Consider the following 22,126-nt stretch of genomic DNA (forward strand, 5'->3'; position numbering starts at 1 on the left):
AACTGTTTGGCCATAATGACCATCGTTATGTTTGGAAGAAAAAGGGGGAGGCTTGCAAGCCGAAGAACACCATCCCAACCGTGAAGCACGGGGGTTGCAGCATCATGTTGTGGGGGTGCTTTGCTGCGGGAGGGACTGGTGCACTTCACAAAATAGATGGCATCATGAGGCAGGAAAATGATTATGTGGATATATTGAAGCAACATCTCAAGACATCAGTCAGGAAGTTTAAGCTTGGTCGCAAATGGGCCTTCCAAATGGACAATGACCCCAAGCATACTTCCATAGTTGTGGCAAAATGGCTTAAGGACAACAAACTCAAGGTATTGGAGTGGCCATCACAAAGCCCTGACCTCAATCCTATAGAAAATGTGTGGGCAGAACTGAAAATGCGTGTGCGAGCAAGGAGGCCTACAAACCTGACTCAGTTACACCAGCTCTGTCAGGAGGAATGGCCCAATGTTCACCCAACTTATTGTGGGAAGCTTGTGGAAGGCTACCCGAAACGTTTGACCCAAGTTAAACAATTTAAAGGCAATGCTACCAAATACTAATTGAGTGTATGTAAACTTTCGACTTCAACTGTATGTACTCAATAAAATAATGTTTACGTTGTGAGACAAAACTGAAACATAAGTCAATTTTGAGTCTTCTCTATGCAAACCCATAATGCCAACCCTCAGTGAGTTTAGTATATTCCTTAATAAGGAGAACGTAGCCTACCATGTATTCAGACAGATGACGGCCAGACTATTCAAAAGCACCACAAAGATGTTGATTAGTGGACTGGATCCAAAAACGTCACTTTAGGGTTGGACCCACATGTGGGTATTTAATCTTATGGTCTAGTAGTCCAAAGTCAATAGGGCGGCAGGTAGCCTAGTGGTTAGAGCGTTGGGCCAGTAACCGAAAAGTTGCTAGATCGAATCCCTGAGCTGACAAGGTAAAAGTCTGTTGTTCTGCCCCTGAACAAGGCAGTTAACCCACTGTTCCTAGGCCGTCATTGTAAATAAGAATTTGTTCTTAACTGACTTGCCTAGATAAATTACAGCTAAATAAAAAATTAAATAATATGAAGCAATCCTTTGGCAGCGGTTTGGGTCATGCCTCACTCTCATCCTGTGATTTGGCCAGTCACAGTGGAACTGGGGAACTGTTTCAGAAGTATTTTAGGATACTACTCTACTGAATGATGTGCTTAAAGTGCTTTACATTAGGGGAAACCCCTCATCCACTACCAACGGATAAAGAGTTCAACCTCTTGGCACCCCCCCATCATCACTTGGCTCTCTGTTCACACTGGAGCTGTTTTCACCCTGGAGCTGTTTTCACCCTGGAGCTGTTTTCACCCTGGAGCTGTTTTCACCCTGGAGCTGTTTTCACCCTGGAGCTGTTTTCACCCTGGAGCTGTTTTCACCCTGGAGCTGTTTTCACACTGGAGCTGTTTTCACCCTGGAGCTGTTTTCACACTGGAGCTGTTTTCACCCTGGAGCTGTTTTCACCCTGGAGCTGTTTTCACCCTGGAGCTGTTTTCACACTGGATCTGTTTTCACCCTGGAGCTGTTTTCACCCTGGAGCTGTTTTCACACTGGAGCTGTTCTCACACTGGATCTGTTTTCACACTGGATCTGTTTTCACACTGGAGCTGTTTTCACACTGGAGCTGTTTTCACACTGGAGCTCTTCTCTTCTCGGTACTATTAACTGATGTTCTATAAATCTCAGCAGTAGTATTTACTGATGTTCCATCTGTTGGCTGGCTGTTCACAATGGCTTTCTAGTGAGAGATGCTGCTCCCCTCCTCCCACTCCTGATTACACCTTCTGTCTCTTTTGTCACCTGTAATGTCTCCTCTTCAGGCCCTTCCCCTTCCATGTCTGTTCTGTTACAAAGCAGGTGGTTGTAGGAGGGAGGCACGCAGGTGCACGGACGCACACACACACACACACACACACACACACACACACACACACACACACACACACACACACACACACACACACACACACACACACACACACACACACACACACACACACAGTGACTTAAGGCCACAAAGGCAGCAGCAGGGTGGATTTGGCCTACGTGGCTGCCACAGCGTCAGAGCTCTACTAAGTGCCTTCATTCAGACGTGATTATTAAAGAGGTAGTCGGCAGGTCTGCTTTGTCAGCTGTTGACAGAGAACAAAAGGGGCCATTTCAGACCAAAATAAATGCAGGGGACAGGGGTGAGGAAGGGGACACACATTCGAGCAGTTACAGATTTTTTAATCCCTCTGGTACTATTTTCATAAGTATGTAGTAAATTTCACAACTCTTAGTACAAGACTCAAAACAGATAATCAAAAAGGCATTTTTTTTCTAACTTTAAGCACATTTTCAATTTACTAAGTTCAACATCACACAGTAACTTTTTCACCAAACCTAATCAGTGTTTTATCTAGAAATACATTTGATATAAAGTAATTGCCTTTCACAATGCAATGCTCACAATACTTTTCATATGATTCTCTTCTCATTGGTTTAAATCCATTTGACCATCACTTAATCCAACTGTGCTTAATGGTTAATCACTTAACCGTTTGGTAAACCTATAGATTTTAAACTGGTTTGTCTACTTATATATGGATTTTAAACTGGTTTGTCTACTATATATGGATTTTAAACTGTCTTGTCTACTATATATGGATTTTAAACTGGTTTGTCTACTATATATGGATTTTAAACTGTCTTGTCTACTATATATGGATTTTAAACTGGTTTGTCTACTATATATGGATTTTAAACTGTCTTGTCTACTATATATAGATTTTAAACTGGTTTGTCTACTATATATGGATTTTAAACTGTCTTGTCTACTATATATGGATTTTAAACTGTCTTGTCTACTATATATGGATTTTAAACTGGTTTGTCTACTATATATGGATTTTAAACTGTCTTGTCTACTATATATGGATTTTAAACTGGTTTGTCTACTATATATGGATTGTGAGAACTACAGAAGTAAAATGTGTGTTTGTAAAGTATAAACATCTAAATGTATGATACATGATAACCATACATAAGGACTACTCGTTATTCCTAATCGATTTCACATAGTGGTAACCACAATTGGTCACCGTATAAAAGGGTGTGTGTGAACGCTTGTAATTTCAACATGGTGCAGGATAGACAGCAAGGGATAGGAAGAAATCAAAGAGCTCATGAGGAAGGGGCCCTTCAGAGAGGTGGGCATGGGCCCCATCAAAGAGGTGGACATGGGCATTTTCAAGTCCGCAGCTCTCTTTGAAGATGGTGTGGTGGGATGTAGGCCATTACTTGGATCCTACAACACTGCACACCTTATTGTGTTTCTCAATGAAATTGAGCAGGCTTATCAAGGTGAAGCGATCACCTATGTCATTGTGTGGGACAATGCCAGGTTCCACCATGCAGAGGTGGTTCAGGCATGGTTTGGGCCCATTCTCGATTTGTGACCCTATACCTGCCCCCATACTCTCCTTTCCTCAACCCTATTGAGGATTTTTTTTAGCATGGTGGAAGGGGTATGATCACCACCCCCTTGAGCGTACCACCCTCCTTCTGGCCATGGATGAGGCATTTGACAACATCAATGCGGACCATGTCAAGCTTGGATTCGCCATGCCAAAAGGTTTTTCCTGCGCTGCATGAACAATGAGGACATTCACTGTGATGTGGGTGAGAATTTATGGCCAAATAAATGCGTACAACAGGCTTGATTCAAATGAATATGTGCTAAATTGAATTTGTTTAATTACATTTCTTGCATTTGATTACAGACAGTACACCTATGTTGCAATTATATCTGAAAAATAAAAATGTTTTTTGCATGAATGATTGGTCACACTTTTGATTTCTCAATGGATAGATTTTCTGTACATTTTGTTGGGTAATGTAAGTGTATTGCCCAGTGTGAAAACTGTAATGTAATTTACACTACTGTAGCATATTACTTTCATCACTTCTAAGGGGGATTTGAAACACAGATCTTGCATTGTTTGCTATTCGATTAACTGGTAGTTAAAACAACTAAATTGAAAAGTGATTAAACCAATGTTCTCATTACATTTTACAAGAAACATATATTTTGAATCAATGGTTGTGTGGTGAGAGATGTTTACAATCCAAATGAATGCACAATGACAGAGCTGTTATGAGTGTGAAGCAGCTAGTGCTGACTTAGTCTCTGACCCCACAAGGTCTTCAGACTACTGGAGACTACTGTGTGTGTCTGTTGAAAACCTATGTCCTGGATGTGTGGTGGCTGAGGTTTATTTCTAAACACTTGTTAGGCTTCTCACCTCTTCCAGACTTCTGTAATCTCACCCACCAGCCGGCTCTCTCTTGGGGACGAGGATAACACTTATGTAGCTGGTTGTCTATTTTCACATTTTCTCCATGTCCTTTGTCATTCCTCTTTTGTTTCCTCTGTGAAGCATGCTTGTTTTGTTATAAAGCAGCTTCCTCTAGCCATCCATTTATTTTATTTATTTAACTTTTGTTTAACTAGGCAAGTCAGTTAAGAACAAATTCTTATTATCAATGACGGAAAAGGAACAGCGATTTAGCCATTCGTCGTATGAATAGATTATTTACCCACATTGTTGTCATCCTATCAGCCTCACAGGTTAATTTGCTCTATCTCTGTATTACTCTGCATTAGCTAATCCCTGTGTGAAAATGTCTGCTGTCTGGCTGCCTGCCTTTTATTGCTCTGTGAATATCAGTAGCATTACGTCCTGTACTGTACTGAATCAACATTGAGGCAGAGAAGCAGAGGCTGCCTGGCTGGCTTTATGTCACTTTAAAATCTGCTGTTGAATTATAAGAGCATACGGTTTGAATGATGTGGAAATCTCTCACAGATAAAGGGATATGCTCTCTGACCAGTATTACTGTGTAAGTGTAAAACTCATGCTGTTACCACGATAACATTTGGATTACGCAACAAACGGGAGATTGCATTTTCCTGATGTTGACTTTGTGCTCTTAGATGATTTCACTGAGTTGTGGGTTGGTGGTGGAGAAATGCGTTGCTATGCCGATAGTGTTGAAAAGTCACAGAATGACAGTCATTTCTGTCCGGTGTCTTGTGCAAGCCATCCTGCTTTGTTGAGTATATTGTTACCGCAGCACTAATCCAGACCTCATGTCCTGTCACCCAACAATCATCTCTCTGTGTGGCTCTGCACCATCATCATCGATCATCATATAAATTACATTCATGTTGTTTTCACAGACCTTTTATCTGTCTAACTGCATTAACAACCTGTTCTCTCTCTCTCTCTCTCTCTCTCTCTTCCCCAGTACAGTTTAAACCTGTTCTCTCTCTCTTCCCCAGTACAGTTTAAACCTGTTCTCTCTCTCTTCCCCAGTACAATTTAAACCTGTTCTCTCCCTCTCTTCCCCAGTACAGTTTAAACCTGTTCTCTCTCTCTCTCTTCCCCAGTACAGTTTAAACCTGTTCTCTCTCTCTTCCCCAGTACAGTTTAAACCTGTTCTCTCTCTCTCTCTCTTCCCCAGTACAGTTTAAACCTGTTCTCTCTCTCTCTTCCCCAGTACAGTTTAAACCTGTTCTCTCTCTCTCTCTTCCCCAGTACAGTTTAAACCTGTTCTCTCTCTCTCTCTTCCCCAGTACAGTTTAAACCTGTTCTCTCTCTCTCTTCCCCAGTACAGTTTAAACCTGTTCTCTCTCTCTCTCTTCCCCAGTACAGTTTAAACCTGTTCTCTCTCTCTCTCTTCCCCAGTACAGTTTAAACCTGTTCTCTCTCTCTCTTCCCCAGTACAGTTTAAACCTGTTCTCTCTCTCTCTCTTCCCCAGTACAGTTTAAACCTGTTCTCTCTCTCTCTTCCCCAGTACAGTTTAAACCTGTTCTCTCTCTCTCTCTTCCCCAGTACAGTTTAAACCTGTTCTCTCTCTCTCTTCCCCAGTACAGTTTAAACCTGTTCTCTCTCTCTCTTCCCCAGTACAGTTTAAACCTGTTCTCTCTCTCTCTCTTCCCCAGTACAGTTTAAACCTGTTCTCTCTCTCTCTTCCCCAGTACAGTTTAAACCTGTTCTCTCTCTCTCTTCCCCAGTACAGTTTAAACCTGTTCTCTCTCTCTCTCTTCCCCAGTACAGTTTAAACCTGTTCTCTCTTTCTCTTCCCCAGTACAGTTTAAACCTGTTCTCTCTCTCTCTCTTCCCCAGTACAGTTTAAACCTGTTCTCTCTCTCTCTTCCCCAGTACAGTTTAAACCTGTTCTCTCTCTCTCTCTTCCCCAGTACAGTTTAAACCTGTTCTCTCTCTCTCTCTTCCCCAGTACAGTTTAAACCTGTTCTCTCTCTCTCTTCCCCAGTACAGTTTAAACCTGTTCTCTCTCTCTCTTCCCCAGTACAGTTTAAACCTGTTCTCTCTCTCTCTCTCTTCCCCAGTACAGTTTAAACCTGTTCTCTCTCTCTCTCTTCCCCAGTACAGTTTAAACCTGTTCTCTCTCTCTCTCTTCCCCAGTACAGTTTAAACCTGTTCTCTCTCTCTCTCTTCCCCAGTACAGTTTAAACCTGTTCTCTCTCTTTCTCTTCCCCAGTACAGTTTAAACCTGTTCTCTCTCTCTCTCTTCCCCAGTACAGTTTAAACCTGTTCTCTCTCTCTTCCCCAGTACAGTTTAAACCTGTTCTCTCTCTCTCTCTTCCCCAGTACAGTTTAAACCTGTTCTCTCTCTCTCTTCCCCAGTACAGTTTAAACCTGTTCTCTCTCTCTCTCTTCCCCAGTACAGTTTAAACCTGTTCTCTCTCTCTCTCTTCCCCAGTACAGTTTAAACCTGTTCTCTCTCTCTCTTCCCCAGTACAGTTTAAACCTGTTCTCTCTCTCTCTTCCCCAGTACAGTTTAAACCTGTTCTCTCTCTCTCTCTTCCCCAGTACAGTTTAAACCTGTTCTCTCTCTCTCTTCCCAGTACAGTTTAAACCTGTTCTCTCTCTCTCTCTCTCTCTCTCTCTCTCTCTTGCCCAGTACAGTTTAAACCTGTTCTCTCTCTCTCTCTCTCTCTCTCTCTCTCTCTTCCCCAGTACAGTTTAAACCTGTTCTCTCTCTTTCTCTTCCCCAGTACAGTTTAAACCTGTTCTCTCTCTCTCTCTCTCTCTCTCTCTCTCTCTCTCTCTCTTCCCCAGTACAGTTTAAACCTGTTCTCTCTCTCTCTTCCCCAGTACAGTTTAAACCTGTTCTCTCTCTCTCTTCCCCAGTACAGTTTAAACCTGTTCTCTCTCTCTCTTCCCCAGTACAGTTTAAACCTGTTCTCTCTCTCTCTTCCCCAGTACAGTTTAAACCTGTTCTCTCTCTCTCTTCCCCAGTACAGTTTAAACCTGTTCTCTCTCTCTCTTCCCCAGTACAGTTTAAACCTGTTCTCTCTCTCTCTCTTCCCCAGTACAGTTTAAACCTGTTCTCTCTCTCTCTTCCCAGTACAGTTTAAACCTGTTCTCTCTCTCTCTTCCCCAGTACAGTTTAAACCTGTTCTCTCTCTCTCTTCCCCAGTACAGTTTAAACCTGTTCTCTCTCTCTCTTCCCCAGTACAGTTTAAACCTGTTGGTTCAACCATTACTTCCTGGTTACTGCACAATGAACCAATGAGACTTCTTTCTTTTAAAGAGTATTTGTTGTTTTTATTTATGCACTGTTTCCCCTATATTGTAAATTATGGCCCCCATTCCAAATATATATATATTTTAATTATAATGTAGATGTATAGGTGTATGCCCCAGGAAGACCCCAGGAAGACCCGAACCGCTCACCACAACCCCACCTTCGCTAACTCTGCCACCGCTGCTGAAAGAAAATCAGAGGGAAACACTTATTATTCACATCTTAGATGTCTAATGGCCCCTCTGTCTTTGTTTCTTCTTCTTTTCTCACCCTCTCTTTCCCTCCCTCCCCACAGGAAACAGTAGAATATGCCTTCCTGATCATCTTTACGATAGAGACCTTTCTGAAGATCATAGCGTATGGTTTAGTCATGCACCAGAACTCCTACGTAAGGAACGGCTGGAACATGCTAGATTTTGTCATTGTCATAGTAGGGTAAGTGCCACGTTCCTCCTAGGCAGAGTCATACACACATTCATGTACTCACACACACACACACTCAGGCGCACACACACGCATGCATGTACACACACATGACTATGTCAGTTCCTGTTGATGCCCAAGGCCCAAAATAAAGCCCAGTCTGGAGCACTGAATGAGCACTGAGCACTGAAAGGTTACAAAAATGTGAACATAAACACAAGTATGTTGTAGGACGTTATGTAATGAAAAACACTGTGGAACACACAAACACACAGCAACGTATTCAGAGGGAAAACACACACGCACCCTCCCTGTGTATCAGTCTCTATTTGATCAAGAAGGATCATCGGCTTAAGTCTCTTCACCACATCCAGTAACAACACACACACACACACACACACACACACACACACACACACACACACACACACACACACACACACACACACACACACACACACACACACACACACACAGTAGTACCTCTGTGAATTACCTGAGATCCTGTCGTCTGTCACGTGGTTTTAGGATTTGGATTCGGGTCAGGAGGAAGCCACACACTCGCTTCTGATTTTAAAAAAGGAAATGGGAAAAAAAATACTTAGTGTAGCCTAGTACATAATGTTGGATCCCATGATACAGTACCAGTCAAAAGTTTGGACACACATACTCATTCAAAGGTTTTTCTTTATTTTTACTATTTTCTACGCTGTAGAATATAAGTGAAGACATCAAAACTATGAAATAACACATGAAATCATGTAGTAATCAAAAAACTTAAACAAATCAAAATAGATTTTATATTTCAGATTCGTCAAAGTAGCCACCCTTTGTGATGACAGCTTTGCACACTCTTGGCATTCTCACCAGTTTCATGAGGTAGTCAACTGGAATACATTTCAATTAACAGGTGTGCCTTGTTAAAAGTGAATTTCTTTCCTTCTTAATGCATTTGAGCCAATCAGTTGTGTTGTGACAAGGTAGGGGTGGTATACAGAAGATAGCCCTATTTGGTAAAAGACCAAGTCCATATTATGGCAAGAACAGCTCAAATAAGCAAAGAGAAACGACAGTCCATCATTACTTTAAGACATGAAGGTCAGTCAATGCAGAACATTTCAAGAACATTTCAAGAACGTTTCTTCAAGGCACACTTAACCAGCATGGCTACCACAGCATTCTGCAGCGATACGCCATCCCGTCTGGTTTGCACTTAGTGGGACTGTCATGAGTTTTTCAACAGGATAATGACCCAACACACCTCCAGGCTGTGTAAGGGCTATTTGACCATGAAGGAGAGTGATGGGGTAAGTCAGATGACCTGGCCAATTGATCAAACCAATTGAGATGGTTGGGATGAGTTGGACCACAGAGTGAAGGAACAGCAGCCAACAAGTGCTCAGCATATGTGGGAACTCCTTCAAGACTGTTGGAAAAGCATTCCAGGTGAATCTGGTTGAGAGAATGCCAAGAGTGTGCAAAGCTGTCATCAAGGCAAGGGGTGGCTACTTTGAAGAATCTCAAATATAAAATCTATTTTGATTTAACCGTTTTTTGGTTACTACATGATTCCATATATGTTATTTAATAGTTTTGATGTCTTCACTATTATTCTACAATGTAGAAAATAGTAAAATAGTAAAAATAAAGAAAACCCCTTGAATGAGTAGGCGTGTCCAATTTTTTGACCGGTACCATATATCTGGGAAGAGCTGAGCCTTCTTTGAAGGGTATTCTTCTCACTATTTTCTCTCGTTTTAGTGGCTACCTGTAATGGTAGTTGATATCATTTTAATTATATTTTCATACGCTCATTATTGACAGAAATATATAATTATATTGAGGGGTGTGTTGGCAGACAGACTCTGGGGTGTGTTAATCATGGGAAACACACACACACACACACACACACACATATAGAGAGAGACCTTGTGTGGTGGTCAGGGTGACGTTTATATCCTGCCCATCTTCCCCGTGGGGCTCCAGTGTAAACTGAGGACGAGGTGTGAAACACTGAATGGAAACATAGAGAGATAAAGGCGGATTAAACAACACGTTTCACTGCACCTGTTTGGTCTATGTGACAATAAAGACACGCACCCATACACACTACAGTAGATGGCCCAGAAAATACCATTAAGATAAATCAAAGCTCTGTCACCTGATACTCAGAAAGCCTTATGACTCAGTTACAATGGTGTCATCTATTTCTCTGTGTGTCTGACCTTTGTGATCTCTATCCCTCTCTCTCTCTCTCTCTCTCTCTCTCTCTATCTGTCTCTTTCCCTCACCCTTTCTCTTTATCTCTCTTTCCCCTCTCTCCTCCCCACAGGTTATTCAGTGTAGTTCTGGAGGTGATAACCAAAGAGGGTGATGCGGGGGCTCAGGGGGGTAAACCAGGAGGTTTTGACGTCAAGGCCCTCCGAGCGTTCCGTGTACTCCGTCCCCTCCGTCTTGTCTCAGGAGTACCCAGTGAGTCGCCATTGCGCCAGAACATGTCTTCACTATAGAGATATGTTACCATGTTTATACCATATGAAGAGTTTTATTTCTAAAACGCCAAACACCAATTTTTCACATTTGTGTTTTTTCATCTTTTGAAAATATTGCTTATGGGTACATTCATGTGTGTGTAAAATATGACTATTCTCAGATAATTAATTCATAGATTTTAGATGTGTATGAAAATGTTTTTGGGGGTCAAAATGCTATATACCCATTGTTTAGCTAGAATGGAATATTTGATTGTGATAATTGTTTGCCGTTTGCCTCACCTAGTTATCTTAAGATGAAGGCACTTACTCGAAGTCACTCTGGATAAGAGCTTCTGCTAAATGACTAACATGTCAAATGTTTTACATACAGATCTCATATTAATGTACTGAATTATAATTAGAAAAATATATATATATATATTGATGTCACAAATGTATCATTTGTACATTGCTTTATTAAAATGTAGTTATTTGTTACATTTGACTGTGTAAAACCTAGCAGAGTGAGGTGGATATATCGCATTTTGGAAAAAACATGATTAATTGTCTCTCTGAAATGAAACCATCAAGTGATAGACTTAAAACAAATACATGTCTGTCATTGAACAACCCCGTTACATAATTAGATTGGTGTGTTTTTTCACTCTCTCTTTCATCATTTCTTTCAGCAATAAAAGCTCATTTACCTGCATTTCTGAAAATGAATAGCATTATAGCATTTTGGAATTATAATCTTCATATTTCTCTAGTTCAATATGATGTTTTCATTGATACCCGTGTACAGTCTGAAATCCATAGGCATAAACATCAATAAATAGTTTAGAATTAGGTTCACTATGTCCTCATAGCATTATACTGTGTGTGTGTGTGTGTGTGTGTTTATCTGAGCCCTCTCTCTCGGTCTCTGTCAGGTTTACAGGTAGTGTTGAACGCCATCATTAAAGCCATGGTTCCTCTGCTCCACATCGCTCTGCTAGTCCTCTTCGTCATCATCATCTATGCCATCATCGGCCTGGAACTCTTCATCGGCAAGATGCACGCCACCTGCTACCTGGTGGGCACCGGTAAGGACCTGCGTCCGTAATCTGTCCATCTCAGTCTTCCTCCATCTTTCCAGATGTTGATGCATGGCAGCTCTACATAAAAAGACAGACAAAAGTTATGCTGCATTTAGATGATGGATGCAAAAAAACGTTGAACCAGTCGGAATAGCGGGACAAGAAAGCAAGAAAGATGGTGACGGAAAAAGCAAGCCTGCACAATGGTATGTGTTGCTATGGTGATTTCAGTAAACAATCAGTGCAAATCAACATCTGTTAGAAAACAATGCCATGGCAGATGGTAAAAGTTTAAATATTTTAACTCTGGCGGCAAGTCCCATCTACCGTGGTGGCTGAAGGCATTCACCGCCAGACCTCGGAGGCATTTACGTCGTTCTCTCATTGAAACCAATGGCATCCGGTTTGCCGTCTACCTCGTGCATCTAAACGCAGCATTACTGATAACCAATACTGTAGAAAAACACTAGGCTCAATCCTTTTTTGACTGATGAATCATCTGTCTGTACAAACCCTAAGACTTCAGTCACTCACTAGTTGGAATCGGCTTTGTTTCAATATTTAATCTGCTGACAATCATGACCTTTATTCTAGCACTCAGTCCCTGAATATGAATGAATATACAATGAATATTACTTACAGTCAATCAGGGGGAGCTATATGAAACATGTATATGAAAGCTAGATGACATGGTTTCATTTCTCAGCTACAATAATCTGGTTTTATAGTGAGGAGTTTATGGGCAACGTGTGTGTATGTATTGCCCTCTCTCATTGTTACTTGATTGTTTACATCCCTGTGGTAGTTCAGAAGCAGCAATACAGGGCAGTTCAGGGCTGAGTAGACCCAGATCTCTGCTAGCTGTAATCCGGGGCTCTATGCTGATGTTTGCCCTTGAGAAAGGCATTTACCTGGGACTCAGACTCCTTCTCATCATCATGCTATTAGAAGCGATTATGGATGAAAGGAGATGTAAGCCATGTCAGTTGAGCAGATGAAGTGGAACTGCAGGTGGTGAATTTATGAATGTAATGTGTGTGTGATTATGAATGTAATGTGTGTGTGATTATGAATGTAATGTGTGTGTGATTATGAATGTAATGTGTGTGTGTGATTATGAATGTAATGTGTGTGTGTGTGATTATCAATGTAATGTGTGTGTGATTATCAATGTAATGTGTGTGTGATTATCAATGTAATGTGTGTGTGATTATCAATGTAATGTATGTGTGATTATCAATGTAATGTGTGTGTGTGATTATCAATGTAATGTGTGTGTGGATTATCAATGTAATGTGTGTGTGTGATTATGAATGTAATGTGTGTGTGTGATTATGAATGTAATGTGTGTGTGATTATGAATGTAATGTGTGTGTGTGTGATTATGAATGTAATGTGTGTGTGTGATTATGAATGTAATGTGTGTGTGATTATGAATGTAATGTGTGTGTGTGTGATTATGAATGTAATGTGTGTGTGTGTGATTATGAATGTAATGTGTGTGTGTGTGATTATGAATGTAATGTGTATGTGTGATTATGAATGTAATGTGTGTGTGTGATTATGAATGTAATGTGTGTGTGATTATGAATGTAATGTGTGTGTGATTATGAATGTAATTTACATGCAACATCAGCAGGGAGTTAGGTACAGTGAGAATGGTTGTCTGATTGAGGGTGTGTGATTGAGGGTGTGTGATTGAGGGTGTGCGTGTGTATGTGTGCAGTGTGTGTGTGTGTGTGTGTGAGAGAGAAAAAGAGCCTCTGATGTGCTAGTGTGCTATAAGAATGATGTATAAACACTGTACTGTACACTATACATGTATACATATGAAATGTGTATCTGTAAACAAGAGTATGTAAGCAAAACTAGACGAAATGGTTTGCTTTATAAGGTAATAAAGCCACACTTTTCTGTGCGTCCGAGTGTCTTTTCACACCACTGAATGTATTTCATATTCTCGTTGCCCTCTGATGTTTTGTGTCATTGTTTACTAAGCTGTTGTCAGGCATTCCATGCTGTGCATTATTGTTGTCCATGTTTAGTAACTTCTAACTCTTCTCCTTTCCTCTTTCTCCCATATCTCTCCCTTCCCTCCCCCCTCTCTCTATATCCCTGTAGGCATTCTGGCAGAGGAGGAGCCTGTTCCGTGTGCAATGTCAGGCCATGGGCGCCAGTGCATGATGAATGGGACTGTGTGTAGAGAGGGATGGCATGGCCCCAACGGTGGCATCACCAACTTTGACAACTTCCTGTTTGCCATGCTTACTGTTTTCCAATGTATCACCATGGAGGGCTGGACTGATGTTCTCTACTGGGTGAGGCTGCTGCTTTATGAACCACACCCAGCTAGCAACTAGTTAGCCATCTCTACTCACAGTAACACAGAGGTTTCAACAGGGTTAGCTTAGCGTCATCGCTAATACTGGATGAGCTCCAATCAAATCCAACCTATAGAACCTATAAAATGTCAGACTAGAGGTCTCCAACTTTTTGGACCCGTACCAAAATGAACCTGGGGCTTTCCCATTCGCACCCGATATGCATGAATACATTTTAAAATATAGACACACGTTCCGAACGGACCCGAGGACAACTAGACTTGTACAGACCTAGTCGGATCCAGACTCGGGTCAAATCCGAGTGAGGGAAACAGCAGAAAAGTGTTTATGCTACTTTATTAACCAGAGTTGATAAAGTGTGAGGTAGATAGAGATGACGCTCTAGCAGGGGCTGTGCTGTGTGTAGGCTACTGTGAATGTGAGCGAGTGACACGGAGGAGGGAGCGAGAGACGAGAGAGCAATCAACCAAGCCGGCTTGTGCTATAGTATACTAATAGCACTAATAGCTATAGTATACTAATTTATCATTAATTATGATTACGTAGTACCTGTCTTGACTGTATCAAGTTGGGAGAAGCTAGTTACGCTAGCTAGCTAGGTAGCTAGGCTAATTGAGGCTGCATGCATTTGTCCTACACACTTAAACAAACATCAGCTCCATTCAGAATATAATGTAGCAGCCTACCTGTTCTTGGTTGTTGTAGCCTATCCTTCTCCCTCTCCCTCTTCCTTTCTCTCTCTCGCTTTTTCTCTCTCTCTCTCTCTCTCTCTCTCTCTCTCTCTCTCTCTCTCTCTCTCTCTCTCTCTCTCTCGCAGCAGTCACGTTAAGGATCCGAACAAGCCAATTAAAATGACACATACTCTAGACCTGTGACAATCATATCAGATTGTTTAGAATTCTTGATCCGGACCCGCTCGGCTCCCGGATTGGGTCTCGGGTATTCGGGTACAGGTGGATCGGTGAAGACCTCTATGTCAGACATACACAAACATAGTCCACCCTCCCCTCTCTCTTTCACCTCCCTCTTTCTTCCCCTATACTTCCCTCTCTCTGTCCCTGAATCCTACCCCTATCCCCTAACCCTACCCCTGAACCCTACCCCATGTCCCTGGACCCTACCCCTTTCCCTGAACCATACCCCTGGCCCTGAACCCTATCCCCAAATCCTACCCCTGTTCCTGAACCCTGTCCCTGAACCCTACCCCTGTCCCCGAACCATACCCCTGTCCCTGAACCCTGTCCCCTAACCCTACCGCTGTCCCTGAACCCTGAACCCTATCCCTGTCCCTGAACCATACCCCTGTCCCTGAACTCTGAACCCTACCACTGTCCCTGAACCCTACCCCTGTCCCTGAACCCTGTCCCCTAACCCTACCGCTGCCCCTGAACCCTACCCCTGTCCCTGAACCCTATCCCTGGCCCTGAACCATACCCCTGTCCCTGAACTCTGAACCCTACCACTGTCCCTGAACCCTACCCTTGTCCCTGAACCCTGTTCCCTAACCCTACCGCTGTCTCTGAATGAACCCTACCCCTGTCCCTGAACCATACCCCTGTCCCTGTCCCTGAACCCTACCCGTGTCCCTGAACCCCATTCCTGTCCCTGAACCATACCCCTGTCCCTGAACCCTACCCCTGTCCCTGAACCCTATTCCTGTCCCTGAGCCCTATTCCTGTCCCTGAACCCTACCCCTGTCCCTGAACCCTGAACCATACCCCTGTCCCTGAACCCTACCTCTGAACCCTACCCCTGAACCCTGAACCCTATTCCGTTCCCTGAACCCTACCCCTGTCCCTGAACACTATTCCTGTCCCTGAATCATACCCCTGTCCCTGAACCATACCCCTGTCCCTGAACCCTACCCCTGAACCCTGAACCCTATTCCTGTCCCTGAACCATACCCCTGTCCCTGAACCCTATTCCTGTCCCTGAATCATACCCCTGTCCCTGAACCCTACCCCTGAACCCTATTCCTGTCCCTGAACCCTACCCCTGAACCCTGAACCCTACCCCTGTCCCTGAACCCTATTCCTGCTCCATTTCTTCTTTCCTCTTGCTCTCTTGCTTTCTCTTCTCTTCTGACTGACTCTCCCTCCCGCTCTATCAGTACTGCCCTCTCTTTTTTTCGTTCATGTACCAGTTACCATGGCGATGCGATGCTAATGAAGCCATGGATGGGGTGAAGGTGACAATGCGAGTGGAGGAGAGATGCAGCCACTCAACAGACATGAAAGGGATGGAGTGGGAGCTGAACACAGAGGAGGAATGGAGAGATGATTGTCAGTTATTTGACCTCCCCTCTATCTATGGTCTGCTCACACATCTACCCCTCCTGTGTGAAGTGTCCTGAGAGACAGATTCTTTATAGCAGTGGTGGAAAATCTCCAGCCAACTGTAACACAACCTGATTCATAGTCTTCATCAACAAATGAGCTGTGTTACTGTTTTGGGTGAAGCAAAAGCCTGCACCCACACTAGTCTTAAAGAGAGAGAGTCACTAAAAAGAGGAAATAACACAACTTAGTGTATGTAAACTTCTGACCCACTGGAATTGTGATGCAGTGAATTATAAGTGAAATAATCTGTCTGTAAATAATTGTTGGAAAAATTACTTGTGTCACGCACAAAGTAGATGTCCTAACCGACTAGACAAAACTATAGTTTGTTAACAAGACATTTGTGGAGTGGTTGAAAAACGAGTTTTAATGACTCCAACCTAAGTGTATGTAAAGTTCCAACTTCAACTGTAGGTAGGCTGATCTAGTTTTCCCAGGAACTTCTGGATTGTCCTCTAAAGCGAACTGTGACTGTTTCTGTTTCAGATGAATGATGCCATGGGCTTTGAGCTGCCCTGGGTCTACTTCGTCAGTCTGGTCATCTTCGGCTCCTTCTTCGTTCTCAACCTGGTTCTGGGAGTGTTAAGCGGGTAAGACATTAGACTCATCAATGTCCTATATACTGTACATATGCACGTACACACGCACAAATGCACACATACACACGCACGAGAGTGCACACACAGAAATACACACATAGAGGGAACAGGTTTCTGAGTTTTTTTCTTTGTGTGTGTGCGTGCGTGTGTCTGTGTGTCTGTCCACAGAGAGTTTTCCAAGGAGAGAGAGAAGGCCAAGGCTCGTGGAGACTTCCAGAAGCTGAGAGAGAAGCAGCAGCTGGAGGAGGATCTGAAGGGCTACCTGGACTGGATCACTCAGGCCGAGGACATCGACCCTGAGAATGACGAGGAGGGGGACGAGGAGGGGGGCAAACGCAACCGTGAGTCCTCCTACCTCACCACCCTCTTCACATCTCATTCCCCTCTGTTCTACTACCTCACCACCCTCTTCACATCTCATTCCCCTCTGTTCTACTACCTCACCACCCTCTTCACATCTCATTCCCCTCTGTTCTACTACCTCACCACCCCCTTCACATCTCATTCCCCTCTGTTCTACTACCTCACCACCCCTTCACATCTCATTCCCCTCTGTTCTACTACCTCACCACCCCCTTCACATCTCATTCCCCTCTGTTCTACTACCTCACCACCCCCTTCACATCTCATTCCCCTCTGTTCTACTACCTCACCACCCCCTTCACATCTCATTCCCCTCTGTTCTACTTAGGTTGAGATGTTATTAGGATCCCCATTAGCCGACGCCAATGGTGACAGCTAGTCTTACTGGGGTCTGACGCATAGCGGAGAAGACATACCAAATAAAATACTTTACAATGGACATACATTAAAAAAAATTAACATGTGTGTGTGTGTGTGCGTCTATCACTTACACATACATGTCAGTACATACACACAACAAGTAGGTCACATGGGGGAGAGGCGTTGTGCCGTGAGGTGTTGCTTTATTTGTTTTTTAAACCAGGTTTGCTGTTCTCTTGCGCTGTATAAGATGGAAGGGAGTTCCATGTCTCATTGCTCTGTATAATACTGTACGTTTCCTTGAATTTGTTCTGTACCTGGGGACTGTGAAAAGACCCCTGGTGGCATGTCTGGTGGGGTAAGTGTTTGTGTCAGTGCTGTGTGTAAGTTCACTACGCAAACAATTTGGAATTTCCAGCACATTCGTGTTTCTTATAAAAACAACAAGTGATGCAGGACTTGCTTTGTGGAGTGTGCTGTCAAAAAAGCAGAGCATCTCTTTATCACAGACAGACCTCTCCCCATCTTTACAACCATTGAATCTATATGCTTTGACCATGACAGTTTGCAATCTAAGGTCAAACCAAGTAATTTAGTCTCAACTTGCTCAACAGCCACACCATTCATTACCAGATTCAGCTGAGGTCTAGAACTTAAGGAATGATTTGTACCAAATACAATGCTCTTAGTTTTAGAGATGTTCAGCGACCAGTTTTTTACTGGCCACTAGGGCTTACCTCATTTAGTCGACTGGTCGATTGTTTGGTCGATAGGCTGTTGGTCGACCGAGATTTCTTTAGTCGAGCAGTCACAATTTTCTTATTTTTTCATGGTGCACAAGACACCAGTCTGATTCTCAGTGGAGTAATCCATTGCGGAGACCACGAGGATGGTACAGTCCATCACACTAAGACATGTGATACTGAAACGGTATATGGCTATATTATGTAAAAATAATGGTGCAAATCTAATACATCTAATATTAATTTATAACAACTGTGATTTCTCCTGAGTTGGATACAGTCTCTGTCCACAGTTCTGCATAATAATAGCAAAGTTAACCAGCATATTGGGATTGGCGAACAATGCGGCAGAGGCAGCAGCAGCCGAGACGAGGAAACAGCCCTTGCCTTAGCCTAATTGTCTAAGAAAATTAGGAGAGGAAAAAGGAAACCCCAACTTAATTAAGTCTATAATCAATAGCCTAACTGTTAAATGTGCCTGGCTTTATAAATCATCCATATATACTGTATCTACAGCAATAAGACAGATCTTGCTTCTGTTGCCTGTTTGAGTATTTGTTTAATTAATAGCCTGCTGATTCCGTGAGCACCAAGCCTCATGCAACGGCAAAATGTCGGATAAAGCAATTTCACAGATTCGGCTGTTTTTAATATTTTCTATGCTGTAATAAAGCCTTAAAAAATTGTTACAACAGACTGGTATTACTTATAATGTATTTAGTGTTGTTTACACTGTTCCAAATAGGCAGAAAAATAATATTGTATTTTTCTCTTGTTACAACAGACTCTTTGATATACTTACTTATTTTGTGTTGTTTACATTGTTCCAAATGGTCAGAAAATAATATTGTAATTTAACAGCAACTGTTTGGCATACATAATACTCACGCAGTGCTTGCTCCTATACCCTCCTTTATCTGGATCTCCAGTAGTTTACACAACCAAGTCAAATGTCTTCCACAGATCTGACTTCCCCTTTCCCTCCTGAGAAGCCAGTAGACATTAGACCGTTTCCAGTTTCTTTTTCACATCCTTCACATCCATTTTGCTGTCACGTATTATTGTGTTTGGAGTTTGTTATAACCAATTTATTGATGTGATTATGATAGGCTATAGGTCAGGCCCTATTGGTCACATGCATGCGATGCTTACATGTTTCATGTAAAAGAGAGCAAGAGTTGAGGGAATAAACAAATTAGGGATTTCGGTAAAATAACTTTTCAATCAGAAACTAAATGGCTGTAATGATGTTGCAGCTTCAGCAATGACAGCACAATAAACACTTGCTATGCTGTTATTTTTTAACACTGTGTGACCATCTGGCTCTTTCTTGAGTCATTTGTGTGTCTTTTATTTAATCAAACAGTGTGCTTAAAGCATCAGACAAGCTCAGTGAATATGTAGTTGATTTTATTGAAACAGATAGGGTGTGTCTGTCTATATATGGAAAAATAAGTTTAAACATTTAGACCAATCGATTGGTCGAAAGAACAGGACGACTCTCGGTCTACCAAGATGTTTTGTTAGTTGGGGACAACCCTACTGGCCACCCATTCTAAAACTGACGGCAACTCTTTCTTTAGAGTTGCAGTGACTTCACTAGCTGTGTTTGCTGACGCTTATAGGGTTGAATCATCAGCATACATGGACACGCAGGCTTTGTTTTTATGCCAGTGGCAGGTCATTGGGAAAAATAGAAAGAGTAGAGGGCCAAGAGAGCTGCCCTGCGGTACACCACACTTTACATGTTTAACATTAGAGAAGCTTTCATTAAAGAAAACCCTATGTGTTCTATTAAATAAATATCTTTGAATCCAAAATTTGGCAGAGGTTGAAAAGCCATAACACATACATTTTTTCAACAACAGGTTATGGTCAATAATATCAAAGGCTGCACTGAAATCTAACAGTACAGCTCGAACAACTTTCTTATATGTTCAACCAATCATCAGTCATTTGTGTCAGTGCAGTGCATGTTGAGTGCTCTTCTCTAAAGTCATGCTGAAAGTCTACTCTACCCTGTTACCAGCACCTGGCCAGCTGTGTGGTTCAGAGACAGAGACAGAGGTCTAGGTTTTAAACAGGTTTTAAATAAATCTGTTTTTGGAATGCAATAATGGGTGTTTGTTCCCTGTTGGTTCTACCACCTGTTCCTGTAATGTTATGTCACTGGATCATATTGCTATTGATCCCAGGACTTCCTGAGAAATTGTTATCATTCTGGGTAAATCAAATGAAAGTGAATGTCATGTCTGCTGCTTCAGCCGTAACACACACACACACACACACACACACACACACACACACACACACACACACACACACACACACACACACACACACACACACACACACACACACACACACACACACACACACACACACACACACACACACACACAGGAATGATGATAATATGACTTATGTGGAAGAAAGAGACAGTAATCCAAATCCTCTTTATGTAAGCGTGTGCAGCATGATGCATGATGACACAGTGCTTCCTGTTGGGATGAGACACTTGCTATTGTAGGTACACTATATATACAGAAGTATGTGGACACCCCTTCAAATTAGTGAATCCGGCTATTTCAGCCACACGTGTTGCTGACAGGTGTATAAAATCAAGCACACAGCCATTCAATCTCCATAGACAAACATTGGCAGTAGAATGGCCTTACTGAAGAGCTCAGTGACTTTCAACATGGCACCGTCATAGGATGCCACCTTTCCAACAAGTCAGTTCGCCAAATTTCTGCCCTGCTGGAGCTGCCCTGGTCAACTGTAAGTGCTGTTATTGTGAAGTGGAAATGTCTAGGAGCAACGACTGCTCAGCTGCAAAGTGATAGGCCACACAACCTCACAGAATGGGACTGCCGAATGCTGAAGCGCGTAGTGTGTATAAATCGTCTGTCCTCGGTTGCAACACTCACTGCCGAGTTCCAAACTGCCTCTGGAACCAACGTCAGCACAATAACTGTTTGTCGGGAACTTCATGAAATGGGTTTCCATGGCCAAGCAGCCACACACAAGCCTAAGATCACCATGCGCAATGCCAATGCTAGAGTGGTGTAAAGCTTGCCACCATTGGACTCTGGAGCAGTGGAAACGTTCTCTGGAGTGATGAATCACGCTTCACCATTTGGCAGTCCGACGGACAAATCTGGATTTGGCGGATGCCAGGACAACACTACCTGCCCCAATACATAGTGCCAACTGTAAAGTTTGGTGGAGGAGGAATAATGGTCTGGGGCTGTTTTTCATGTTTCGGGCCCCTTAGTTCCAGTGAAGGGAAATCTTAACGCTACAGCGTACAATGACATTCTAGACGATTCGGTGCTTCCAACTTTATGGGAACATTTTGGGGAAGGCCCTTTCCTGTTTCAGCATGACAATGCCCCTGTGCACAAAGCGAGATCCAATCAGAAATGGTTTGAGAGCCCTGACCTCAACCCCATCGAACACCTTTGGGAGGAATTGGAACGCCGACTGCAAGCCAGTCCTAATTGCCCAACATCAGTGCCCGACCTCACTAATGCTCTTGTGGCTGAACGGAAGCAAGTCCCCGCAGCAATGTTCCAACATGGAAAGCCTTCGCAGAAGAGTTGAGGCTGTTATAGCAGCAAAGGGGGACCAACTCCATATTAATGCCCATCATAGTGTATGTAGACTGACTGACTGACTGACTGACTGACTGACTGACTGACTGACTGACTGACTGACTGACTGACTGTGTGTGCATGCATGCATGCACATTTTAGTGTGCAGA

The 22,126-nt window shown here is 42.8% G+C and overlaps 1 protein-coding gene across 5 annotated transcripts in view; it reads left to right on the forward strand.

Annotated features, from left to right (window-relative positions):
• Positions 1-22,126, forward strand: part of LOC106566685 (voltage-dependent L-type calcium channel subunit alpha-1D) — a 93,869-nt gene that overhangs the window by 32,378 nt on the left and 39,365 nt on the right. For all 5 annotated transcript variants that reach the window (XM_045693084.1, XM_045693087.1, XM_045693088.1 and 2 more), the window contains exons 4-9: positions 7,934-8,073; positions 10,394-10,533; positions 11,468-11,620; positions 13,736-13,932; positions 16,782-16,885; positions 17,063-17,235. In XM_045693084.1, the coding sequence (XP_045549040.1) occupies positions 7,934-8,073; positions 10,394-10,533; positions 11,468-11,620; positions 13,736-13,932; positions 16,782-16,885; positions 17,063-17,235 (907 nt within the window). The remainder of the gene's footprint in view (positions 1-7,933; positions 8,074-10,393; positions 10,534-11,467; positions 11,621-13,735; positions 13,933-16,781; positions 16,886-17,062; positions 17,236-22,126) is intronic.

Source organism: Salmo salar, chromosome ssa13 (assembly GCF_905237065.1).
Source record: "Salmo salar chromosome ssa13, Ssal_v3.1, whole genome shotgun sequence".
NCBI lineage: Eukaryota > Metazoa > Chordata > Actinopteri > Salmoniformes > Salmonidae > Salmo > Salmo salar.